Source organism: Silene latifolia, chromosome 1 (assembly GCF_048544455.1).
Source record: "Silene latifolia isolate original U9 population chromosome 1, ASM4854445v1, whole genome shotgun sequence".
Taxonomy (NCBI): Eukaryota; Viridiplantae; Streptophyta; class Magnoliopsida; order Caryophyllales; family Caryophyllaceae; genus Silene; species Silene latifolia.
Window position 1 is genome coordinate 191,254,903 of NC_133526.1, and position 12,131 is coordinate 191,267,033.

A 12,131-nucleotide genomic window follows, 5' to 3' on the forward strand; every position below is an offset into this window, starting at 1 on the left:
TGCTTGGCTGCTGGTATCTGAGCAACAGTGGTGATTTTACCCGAAGTTGTACGTGCTACTGCTGCTGCCGAGGGATATGGTATTTGTGTTGCTGCTGAAGGGGGCGGCACCTGTGTTCCTGGTGCGCCGCCGATGTTGCCTGAGGTTGTTTCTTTGTGTCCGGACATGTTTTAATTGTTGAGTAGATTGACTAACGAAGACGATCACTATGCCCCACGGTGGGCGCCAAACTGTTTTGGTAAATTTCTACCAATTTAGGGTTAAAGTGGTCTTAGCGTTAGGTCGATATTGTGATTTATGTGAACGTCGTATGTTATCCTGTTTGAACGATGAACGCAATGAACACAAGCAATTTTGGTGACGCGGAAAACCCGATGTGGGAAACAACCGCGGGGGGAGACGGAATCCCACCAATATTTTCACTATAATTCGAGAGGAAATACAGTTCGTATGCTTGCTATGAACGCTAAGGTGTAATTCTCGTATATTCTGATGATCTTTCTCCTCTGCATTGAAGCTCTTTATATAGGAGAGCTCGTTGGACTAGGGTTTCTTGCTTTTCCTCCAAGTTATCCCTAATTTAACAATGGGTAGGACTTTCCTTCTTCGGATCTCACGAGATGTTGGACTCTCATAGGCTTCTTCCGCATAGATCAAAAGCCCACACCCTGCGCTGCTTGCTGACGCTGGCACCCTGGCTCCCTGATATCCTGCATCCCGTAACACTCCCAGGCCTGCTGCCCCGAGTCAGCCCATATCTATATTTTGGGCCTAACAACTTCTTTGAGTTCGGTTTGAACTTTATTGTACTTTTTGTATAAGAAATATAAAAGTTTACTAAACAAATGTAAAAGTAGATGTCAGCTAGCATAACATGTGCAGATGTTCAAATATGGGTTTAGGTCGGACGCGGGCAAGAGTAGCGGTTTTTTTGTCCCATAGACATGCAGGTTCGCGGGTTTTGAGCGGGTTCATGGGCCGAGCCTTTGTAAATTTTGGAAAGTTCATTGTCCGGGACAATGCCTTATGTGTTGTCCACTACCTGAATTCAATTCCTATCAGCAACATATCACTTACGACTTTTCTAGAAATTTCTACTTCGAAACCACTTAAATTTAGATACAATACAGTGTTGGATTTGTGCCTTGGTTCTGTTAGTCGCCGCTTCGAACGACTATGCAGGGGTCTCGCTGGTCTTAGAGAGTATTATATAAACTCTCTAAGCCTCTACCTAGCCGTCATGCTTATCATACCGTCTGAATCTGTAATCTGAAAACTCCTCACATATCAATAAAACTCTCTCTCTTCTGCCCTGTGGATGTAGCTAACACACCGTTAGTGAACCACGTAAATCTGTGCGTTTGTCTTTATTGTTTTATCTGTTCTTTCTTGTTTCTGTTACAACATACAGAGTAGTTTTAAGATTCATCGACTTTTTTACATTCTACTTAGGGTGTGTTTGGATGAGGCAAGATTTGGAGGGATTCAATTTCCCAACTCCAAAGCAAATCAAAATCTTTTTTACAGTAGGCAAAATTTGATGGAAATTGTATCCAAACAAACACACTCTTCCCTTTCCCCTCACTTTTGTTATCCAAACTGTGTGTGGATTGAGTGATTTGGAGGGAAAAGAAAGGGAGGGAGAGTAGGGGATTTAAAATCCCTTGTTTGGATAGCAAATGAGGATGGAGGGACATGGAGGGGGAGAGATTTGGAAGGATCCAATTTCCCTTCTCCAAGCTTAATCAAAATCTCTCCATAATACTCTTCAAAAAAAAATCTCTCCATAATAGGCAAGATTTGGAGGGAAATTGTATCCAAACACCCACACCTCATTCCCCCTCCCCTTCCCTTCTCTCCCTTTCCCTTCCCTCCTTCCCCCTCCCCTCCTTTTCCCTTCACTTTTACTATCCAAAGACCCTTATGGTGTGTTTGGATAGCAAAAGTGGAGGGAAAGGGAGGGGAGAGGAAAGGCAGAAAAGGAAAGGGGAGGGAAATGAGGTGTGGTTGTTTGGATACAATTTTCCTCCAAATCTTGCCTATTGTGGAGAGATTTTGATTTGCTTTGGAGGTGGAAAAATGGATCCCTCCAAATTTCTCCCCCTCCATTTCCCTCCACCCTTATTTGTTATCCAAACAAGATTTTAAATCCCCTACTCTCTCTCCCTTTCTTTTTTCTCTAAATCCTTCAATCCAAACACCAATGTTCGGGTTAAAATAATGTTAAAAGAAGGCAATTTTGGATTTAGCATACACAACTTATATTAGGCATATATAATCAATCAAATGAGTACTAGAGGACATACTCAAAATCTAATTAATTGTCCTTCGGCGCGCGTGCGCACATTCATGCAAACTCATTACCCCAAAAATACAACAATTATGTAATGATATTTTAGCTAGTTGGCCCCCATACTATGCAGCAAGACATATTACACTATATAATATCAACTCTCATATTTGGTATTTACAAAACTTTCAAACTTGTAAACAAAGTGTACCTAAACCATCCTAAAAATGGATATTATTCCTTGGACTTCCTTAACTTTTATCATAATATTAACCATTTCTTTGTTCTTCATTTTCAAATTCCTTAAAAAAATCAAACTCAAGTTTGTATCATTGAATATTTGCCTTAAAGAACAAGGTATTAGTACTACATGTGTACTCCCTTTAGGCACTCTTGGATGGCCATTTATTGGTGAAACTATGGAGTTCATCTCTTGTGCCTACTCACATTACCCTGAAAGCTTCATGAACAAACGTCGTCGCTTGTAAGTTTCCCTTTTTATTGTACTGGCCTTTACGTAGTGGCGATGTCAAAAGTCACCGTAATAATGATATAAGGTACACTAGGAAAAAAAATCGAAAACTTAGCCTAAAATTGAAAAAAAAAAAAAATCATTATTCAGAGGGCAACTGCCCTTCCTAGCCCCCTCGCTCCACCAATGCCTTTACGACTCAAATTCTTTCGAATTTTCCCAAACTTGGCATTATGGAACAAAAAGTAGTAACAACATTCACTTTAAAACTCTTTTTGGTGTAAAGGAAGTCACAAGGCTGACGAGGTTAAACTCATGTCATAAATATCATTCCTCATGACTTTACAAGTTAAGCTAACTGACATCTGCAACGTTTGTTTTTTAACTCTGGTTAGAGATTATGATACCCTTTTGAATTAATTTTGATGTGTATTATTTTTGTCTTTAAGGTATGGAAAAGTATTCAAGTCACACATATTTGGGAAACCAACTATAATATCAACAGATGCAGAGGTGAACAAGTTTATACTACAAAGTGATGCAAAGGTATTTGTACCTTCATATCCTAAATCCTTAACAGAGTTGATGGGAAAATCTTCAATTCTTCTCATTAATGGAAGTTTACAAAGAAGAATTCATGGACTTATTGGTTCCTTCTTCAAATCGCCGCATCTCAAAGCTCGAGTCACTAAAGATATGCAGAGTTATGTTCTACAAGCTATGGATAGATGGGATGATGGTAATAATGTGTCTCCTATTTTTATCCAAGATGAAGCCAAACATGTTAGTTTTACTTTCTTACTTTAAAAACTTTCCAATATAAGTTGCTTAATTTGTTTTACTGACGCTTAAAAATATGTGTAAGACGGTTTCTTGGTAATTGGGACGCGCTTTTAAGGTTTCACGTTGAAAAATCATTTCAAGGGTAAGGTTGCGTATATCTGATTGACATATCCTAGAAGTTTTAGTCTTATTGAAATAATGAGCTTAAGTAAACATGTAAAGTACGTCCTGGTCATCTGTTTACTTTTTTTATTCTTTGCGAGGAGTATTTTTAATCGAAGTTAAATAATGGCTGCTTTTTAAACAGATTGCTTTTCAAGTGCTAGTGAAAGCATTGATAAGTCTAAACCCTGGTGAGGAAATGGAGTTCTTGAAAAGGGAATTTCATGAGTTCATTTCCGGGCTCATGTCGTTGCCTATAAATCTACCAGGAACTCGACTTTATCGATCACTGCAGGTAGTCCGTCATTCACACATTTCGAAACACAATAAAAAGCGAAAACAACATATACAGAATTACAGACAGTAATCCTGGTTGATATTTTTGCATGTAACAGGCAAAAAAAGAAATGGTGAAATTGGTGAAGGAAATAATACAGATTAAGAGGAGAAAAGCGGTTAAAGAAGCCGAACCAAATGATGTGTTAGATGTATTATTAAGTGATCAAAGCGGGCAATTAACAGATGAATTAATGTCGGATAATATGATTGATATGATGATTCCAGGAGAAGATTCAGTCCCTCTTCTAATTACTCTGGCCATTAAGTACTTGTCCGATTCCCCTTTTGCCTTACAAAAGCTGACGGTATGATTCGTATTTCAACATGTTTTAGGTAAGATCGTTAAATGGTAGTGGCGGAACAAGGGGTCTAACAGGAGCTGTCGCCTCTAACTAAATGAAAAAAATGGAACTTTTAGTTGAATTTTGATTATGTTTTGGCCTTCTGATTGTGAATCTTGGTTCCGCCACTGTCTATGACGACTTTTTCTTATGGTTTTGGTACTATAAGACCGTCTGAATGAATTTGCCTTCGAATTTTTTTATACAGGAGGAGAATATGAAAGTTAAAAGGCTTAAGGATGAATTAGGGGACTCCATGTGTTGGAATGACTATCTTTCAATGCCTTTTACTCAAAGTGTAAGTTTACATAAACGCGCATTCTTAATCAAGAGTAAGTCTCCTAAAAAACCGTTTCATGTTAACATAATGCGACAGTTAACATGAAATAAGCTTATAAGCCTATCGTGAGACTGTCTCATACAAGAATTGGTACTTAAGAAGCTGGTATATAGTAATTGAAAATTGGTTTAGCTTAATTATCGGGTTAAATGGAGTAATCGATTAATGTCGTTTATCTAATTGAACAGGTGATTACGGAAACATTAAGAATGGGAAATATTATAATGGGAGTGATGAGAAAAGCCATGAAAGATGTGGAGATAAAGGGATACTTAATACCAAAAGGATGGTGTGTTCTTACTTATTTTAGATCAGTTCATCTCGATGATACTCTTTATGACAAGCCTTACAACTTCAATCCATGGAGATGGCATGTATGTTTCTTTCATTATACTTCTCTTTTGAAAAATCATAAATTTCGGAAGTGACTATCCTGCAAATCACTTGATAAACCAAAGAGTTACTCGTACTTGTCTAATTATCAACTATATTTGAAATATAACCCGAGATAGATTTTCTTTTCACGTATTGTTAATTAATGAATTTTAGACATCGAGATAATTTCCGGTCTTTTTTTCAATTTTTTGTGTTTATATTTGATCACAGGATAAAGATACAATGAACAGTAATTTTACACCATTTGGTGGTGGACAAAGACTTTGCCCAGGATTGGACTTGGCTAGATTAGAAGCCTCCATTTTCCTTCATCATTTTGTCACACGATTTAGGTAAAAAGATTACGGTTGCGAGTTTTCTTATGTTAGGCCATCGCCTGTAAAATATATTGTGATACGAGTTTTTATGTTATCGATTCTTCAGTAAAATAGGCTATTGCCTTGTGGTAAGTGTATCTGATCTGTGTATCCAATCTTGGTGTAAAACGATTTTATAGAAGACTATTAGTACCGAAAATCGTACTAATTGTATTTTATCATTTGTTTCTTTGTTATACAGTTGGGTGGCAGAGGAGGATTCCATTATTCATTTCCCTACAGTAAGAATGAGAAAAGGAATGCCAGTTTGGATCAAAAGGAGAAGAGACTCTTAGGATCGTTTACAAAATATAATCCGGATCGTTGAAAGGAAATGGAAGGAAATAGAGAGGATCTCAATTGCAATTTTTGTAAATAGAGTAATAGACAATTACAAAGAGAATGAGAATGTATTTGAATGTGCACTTTATGCAGTAGCCACATTTCTAGAAGATATACTCAACAAAAAAACGAAATCTCACTTCAGCTGCACACGTGTCGGCAGTGACGGATCCAGAAAAATTTATTTCTAGGGTTCTGATTAATATTTAAGAACTATTTATACATAAAATGTTATTTTTAGCCTAAAAATTAAACAAAATATGTAAAAAGAAATTCGTTTTCTGGTGTCCCTAGATCCCGGAAAGTTGTATATAGATCCGTCAATACGTGTGGGCGGGCATTAGAAAATAGCATTTTTTATCCTCACATATTTGTTCCTGTTTCTAAAGCATATAATTAAATTACAGTCGAAATTGATTTAGTCTACGAGATCCGTATCCGCCGCATCAGAAAATATTCATCGGAAAATTCACGTGGTACCCTCGAACTTTTCCATTTTGCACATGGTACCCAACTTTTTAAGTTTGTGTACATTATATCCTCCATGTTTGATTTTTATGCACAACATACCCTTTTTGTCGCTGTAAAAAAACTCAATTGCGCATAACTCCTAGACCGGAATTCTGAATCGACCAATTTTTTTTTCCTAAAATGATTATCTCATCATAATCTACGATTTGTGAAAAAAAAATTGTCGACTGACATTTTATAGGGTTTTTTTTAACGAAAATCTCAAATCAACCATATCTTCAATCTTAAATTTCCGAATGACCATTTTCGTTTTATCAATCTATAGATCTCGAAGAGATATTCAATTTGAAAAAAAAAATTAATCAATTCCGATTTGTGGTCTATAATTTATGACCAATTGAAAATTTTAAAAACGATAAAAAGGCAAGTTGTGCTTGAAAATCAAATTTCAAGGATATTATGTGCACAAACTTAAAAAGTTGGGTACCACGTGAAAAATGACAAAGTTTGAGGGTACCACGTGAATTTTCCCAAAATTCATTTAGTTTCAATTCATACACCTCTCACAAACTTAGAAATAATGTACACACATGTAGCAATATTTCTACTTGACTAGCATTTCAAAAGATACAGACTAACAAATCTCATCTTAATGCCTACGCCTAAAATCGCCATTAGAGCAGAAATAAGAGCTTTAGTTAAAAACAAAAACTTAACTGCATTTCATGATTCCTCTTGACGAGCTTCTGCAGCAGCTATCTCAGAATCTAACTTGTTCAGAAACTGCTCACTGACATGTTTAGTTACAGAGATCATGTCATGGATTACGCTAGGATCCAGACCCGCCCCACCACGCTTGGTTAGGCCACAAATATGACCTTGCCGGTTTACAGAGACGGAAATAGCTGAACTCATTTGGGATTCTTCCTCTTCAGTTGCATCAACTATGTAGTGTTTTCCTACCTAAACAAAAATCAAAATTGACATTCAAATAGTGTACAAGCCAAATAAGAAATAACGAGCCTATTCAAATCCTCCATCTTATTTATATTGTTCTCATTTGACTTTGGTCATCAACCAATGTCGACTATGGTTGCTAGTATCTTCAAATATATGTACAGTTGCAGTGAAAAACTAACATAATTGTTTTTTCAAGTACACAATTTACTTAATCATGTACTCCGTACTTTTTTTCATAATATTTCCATACTCTAACCTTCCCTTAACAAAAAATACCAAATTTTCTATTTTGTCCTTTATAAAAACATAATCAAATTTATCCCAAAATTTTCGATTTTTAAATCTCAATCCTCATAATAAACAGCTAAGTAGTTAGTTTTATTAATAAATTACATTAGTTTTTGTTTGGATTAAGTTGATTTAATATTTATTTTCTACAGTTGGGTTTCGATTTTTTTCAATTAGGATTTTTTTCAATTAGGGTACATCCGACCCCCCCTTACCCCGCAATTTGCGGGAGCCATTTTGGCACTGGGGTAATGTTGTTGTTGTTGTAGGGTTTATACAGTTCTCGACGCCATTTTCATCTTGGGTCATTCGGAAACAGCCTCTTTGTGTTGCTAACACAAGGGTAAGGCTGCGTACAACCGACCCCCCCCCCCCTACCCCGCAATTTGCGAGAGCCATTGAGGCACTGGGGTAATTTTGTTAATTTTGTTGTTTTGTTGTTGTAGGGGTTTATGGGAAGGGGTAGTAGTGGGGATGAGGTGGTGGTCGATAGGGGCTCGCGGTTTCTGCTGGTAGATGACAGACGGGGAGGCAGGGGTGGCTACAGGGAAGAGCGTTGGTGAGGGATCGACCACAAATTACGTGCGTTTACATTGTCCACAAATTTGATCATATAGTCATATAACAATGACTTTTAAAACTAGTGGGTTCCTTGCTTTTACACAATCTTTGATTTTTAGAGTGCTTGTTTGCCACGGTGTATAACTTAACTAAATTAATAATGGTGTTATCATCATATCATTCATATGGCAGCGATTATTCATCCATTTGCTGAACACATAGCATACTTTGCTAGTTTGCTCTCTTTGGGATTTTTGTGCTGACAATCCTATAAAGTAGACATGGCTCAATTGATGCCTTGGGTGGTGGTGAGGTGGAGAGGTGAGGGGTAGTGGTAAAGAGACTCGGCTGTGGGTGTTACCGTAGGGTAGGCGCGGCAGTAGTGGTCCGAAAGAGGGTGGTGGTACAAAAGAGGTTTGTGAGTAGCTTAGTGGAAGTGGTAAAAAATGAGGATTATGGAAAACATGTACAGGATTGAGTAAATCATGTACAGAGCATAACCCAAAACTAATCATGTTTGATTTAACAATGATCATATTATCATTTTAAGAAGCTATATGCGGCTATCTAGCCTCTAGTGTGTACAGCAATATAATAGCTGTCAAAGTTCACGCCATTCTACCAAAGTCCAAATAGCGACCATATATATAGGATAGAAGGGGTAATCTAGATGATAAAGAGAGTTTAAAACCTTTGTCAATGTAATTATAACAGGGACTGCGGAAGTGTCAAACTGTAGAAATTCTTCGTCACTGACATCAATTTCTGGCTGATCACTTGAAGAACTAGCGTCAGCAGCAAGGACCTGAACTCGGGGCACTCCCGTGTCGCTCAAAGCAGCCTGCACAAACACAAGAGTTCAGTCCATTACGCAGATGCTCCATTGCACTCTAACACCTAAATAGATGTAACGATAGTGTTGGGAATAGTATCACAGTGACAGCTTCAATGGATTTGATGCAATATATTACTCCCTCCTAGTCAATCATTTCTTCCCTCTTTCCTTTTCGAAGCTAGTCGGATTTTCTTCCCTCTTTCCTTTTTTAGAATGTTTTATGTGGTCTAAATTTAATTGAATGTGGGGTAGAGGGTTCTGTGTGGTCCAAAATCAATTCCTTATTTCTTGTGCAAAGTGGAAGGGGAAGAAATGAGTGATCAGGAGGGAGTATATATTACTTTGGGTTCCTTTTTTACCGAAACTCTCTATTGTTTTCCACCCTACCCGTGCATCTAAATAGCAAGAACATGAATTCTCCGAATGAGGAAAAGTCAGACTGGCAAAAAAAGAATTGTCATCAACTTGAAGCAAATCAATATTACATAGTAAGAGTGGGATACGAGGATAGCAGTTGGAGAGACAGAGCAAATTTCTCTTTTAGTCCAACTAATTTCAAAATCTGCCAAAGGGTTGGAATTATATCGCCTAAAACCTTTATATCCGCATATGAGAGGTTAAGTGCGAGCAAATGAAATGCCAAAATTTGATTAAGTAGATAAGCGAGTAATACCTTGATACCTGCACCTAAGGCATCCAGCAAATTCCCATCAGAACTGACCACAAGGCAGTCTATATATAAATCCCAACAAGTCTTTCCCTCCACAATGCATAGAGATGAAAGATCAATTCCAGCCCCTGAAAAACCGCATCAGAATCATTGCCATAAAATTAAATCTAGGTTACAGTCACGGTCACAGTACCAACTCCTACGAACTAATCTCGCTAAATGTGGCTAATATCACCTCAAAATGCAGCCGCAGCAATTTTTAAGAACTTGACAAAACATTTGCATTTTGGTTTTGACCTTAATTTAAAATAATGAATTTATTCATTGCAATATCCTTAATCAACCATTAATGTATTGATGATATAACAAATATCATTCGAACAAAATTCCTACCAGCTCCACTTTTACTTCCCAATAGGCCTCGCTGTAGAGCAAGTGCCAGTTCTGACGACAATTCTTCACCTCCTTTGCCCTGTTACATGTGCTAATACTCAGTAACTGATGACTGACAATTTAAGAAAGTTATCCAAACAAGGAATCGAATAAACGGGACACTAAAATAAAGGGCGCAAGTAATAAGTGGGTGACACTCAAGAGTTCGACACAATCATTATACTAAAAGGGCACAAGTAAAACAAATGCTTGAAAGAGAGGATGAGATCAGGTGTTCAATTGCTTCTAGGAGAAGCTAGAAACTTAAACAAAAAAGAATCCGCAGTCACTGAGATCTTGTAAAGAAGAAGATAACACAGCAAAACTATGTTAACGCCGTCGATCATTTCAGACTTTAACAGATCAGGGGAACTTAGCATCAACAACTTGAGTTAAAGATAACACACATTTATGATTTATCCGAAACAGAGCTATAACCTGATACATTGGTGCAGCTGTTGCACTGCAATCAACGTGTATTGAAACCTTTCCATGATCAGGTCTAGAAGAACTAGGTCTACCAAGTTCAGCCTGCAATTCACCTTAAATACATTATGACCAACCTTAAACTAAACGAAGTAAAAATAAAATACATCACAATCATTTGTTTACTTTTTTTAATTCTTTGTGACGGGTATTATAACCAAGGCAGACAAATGATTGGGACGCACGGAGTTTCAAAGAAAAGTAACCTATGTTACCTTCACACTTGCAATAACATCAGTTCCCCCTATCTTGATTCTAGCCGACCCATTCGCCTATCATAGATTCAGTGGCAAAAACAAAGATCAACTTGTACCCCAATTATACAACAATGCAACTAACTAATGAAATCACCCTAAAAACTATGAGTATTCAGTTTCGACAAAAACTCGAATCCCACAATGAAAAAGCAGTCATTTCTGCAAGAAGGATCAAGTTACCTGCGGAATGACACCGGTTTCAACATTAACGGAGCGGTAAGATAATCGCTTACGGCCATCACAACGAAGGTCTTGAGCAATCCCACCCCGTATGAAATTTATTTCTCCTACCGATAGTCTTACCATTCTATCAAACACTGTAAAGAACTACTCCAATTTTAATTCAAACATTAAAATAAATATTTACTCCTTTCAACCCCGTCATTTGTTAACTTTTGGTTTTGGCACAAAGACTAAGTATTGAAACACTAATTGATGGAATAGGTAAACAAATGAGCGGGGCGGAGGGAGTACAATTTTACAAAGCCAAACCAACGAAAATAAAAAAGAAAACGAAAAATACGAAGTAGAGAGACATATTACCTTGATTGAAGAACGACTTGTACTGAGTTGGTTGGAAATTAGGGTTGATTTGAGGATTTGGGAAGACGATTTGTGCTGGGTTGTTTGGAAATTCAATAATTCCTCTATAAAACCGATTTAAAACCAAATGATATTTTAGTTAAATTAGCCCACTCAATTGTGTTTAGCCTAGATTGTAAAAATGTTTTTGGACTTAAAAATATTTTTTGGCCGAACACATCATTTTATAAAAGTTAAAAAAAAATTCTCAAAAACTAAAAATCAATTTTTTTACCCATAAAAATCCCCCAACCAACTAAGAGAATAAAAATTCTCTTAGTTTTCCCTCTAAAAGGCATCTAGCTAAATAAGGTAACAAGTAAAAAATTCATTACATTATTATCTTATCAATCAATATATATTCTTATAATTAAACTCTAATATTTTAATTAAGATTCATACTTATGAGTTTTTCTTTAAAATCTAGAATTTATTATGCATTCATTTCCATTTCCATAAATATTATTTTTCATCCGTTACATCTAAAATTACGGTGCTGTTTCGCCTTGCTTATGGAAAATGACTTTTCCTTTTTAAAAGGAGTTTATTCACAAGTTACTTTTCGGAAAAAATTTAGTTGTTTGACCATACTTTTGTAAATGTAGTTTTTCACAAAATTTATATGTTTGACCTAACTAGTTTAACACAACTTTTGTTTGCTTATTTGGTTCTTTATGTAAAAAGTAGAAGTAGAAGTAGTAAATATCTACTTCTCCTTTTGGGGGTGAATAATCAGTTTTTGACTTCTCAAAAGCACTTTTAAAACTC

General features: G+C 36.6%; 2 protein-coding genes across 3 annotated transcripts; one reads left to right on the forward strand and one right to left on the reverse strand.

The window, feature by feature from the left end:
* The first annotated feature begins 2,496 nt into the window (after positions 1 to 2,496).
* On the forward strand, positions 2,497 to 6,732 carry LOC141614217 (3-epi-6-deoxocathasterone 23-monooxygenase CYP90D1-like). The gene is made up of 8 exons (XM_074432976.1): positions 2,497 to 2,774; positions 3,212 to 3,545; positions 3,853 to 4,002; positions 4,103 to 4,351; positions 4,596 to 4,685; positions 4,916 to 5,101; positions 5,334 to 5,455; positions 5,682 to 6,732. Exons 1-8 carry the CDS (start codon positions 2,518 to 2,520, stop codon positions 5,773 to 5,775), a joined length of 1,482 nt encoding a protein of 493 aa, XP_074289077.1. The 5' UTR covers positions 2,497 to 2,517; the 3' UTR covers positions 5,776 to 6,732.
* A 100-nt stretch (positions 6,733 to 6,832) lies between these two features.
* Positions 6,833 to 11,489, reverse strand: LOC141614223 (uncharacterized). 2 transcript variants are annotated; one of them, XM_074432984.1, is made up of 8 exons: positions 11,325 to 11,489; positions 10,962 to 11,098; positions 10,740 to 10,796; positions 10,477 to 10,569; positions 10,000 to 10,078; positions 9,610 to 9,734; positions 8,793 to 8,942; positions 6,833 to 7,255 (listed from the first exon to the last, which is right to left on the reverse strand). In XM_074432984.1, the coding sequence occupies exons 2-8, from the start codon at positions 11,085 to 11,087 to the stop codon at positions 7,016 to 7,018; spliced, it is 870 nt and encodes a 289-aa protein (XP_074289085.1). In that variant the 5' UTR covers positions 11,088 to 11,098; positions 11,325 to 11,489; the 3' UTR covers positions 6,833 to 7,015. The 2 variants fall into 2 exon arrangements, with proteins under 2 accessions (XP_074289085.1, XP_074289090.1); XM_074432989.1 differs by having other exon boundaries at positions 10,962 to 11,108; positions 11,325 to 11,469.
* Positions 11,490 to 12,131: the final 642 nt, after the last annotated feature.

Bases quoted from the DNA above. Each gene is read 5' to 3' on its own strand.
- LOC141614217 (XM_074432976.1), top strand. From the start codon at position 2,518: ATGGATATTATTCCTTGGACTTCCTTAACTTTTATCATAATATTAACC. The intron at 4,686-4,915 runs GTAAGTTTACAT...CTAATTGAACAG, and splicing joins CAATGCCTTTTACTCAAAGT to GTGATTACGGAAACATTAAG. The intron at 5,456-5,681 runs GTAAAAAGATTA...TTTGTTATACAG, and splicing joins CATTTTGTCACACGATTTAG to TTGGGTGGCAGAGGAGGATT.
- LOC141614223 (XM_074432984.1), bottom strand. From the start codon at position 11,087: ATGGTAAGACTATCGGTAGGAGAAATAAATTTCATACGGGGTGGGATT. The intron at 10,797-10,961 runs GTAACTTGATCC...AATCTATGATAG, and splicing joins AAACCGGTGTCATTCCGCAG to GCGAATGGGTCGGCTAGAAT. The intron at 9,735-9,999 runs GTAGGAATTTTG...GCGGTTTTTCAG, and splicing joins GGGAAGTAAAAGTGGAGCTG to GGGCTGGAATTGATCTTTCA.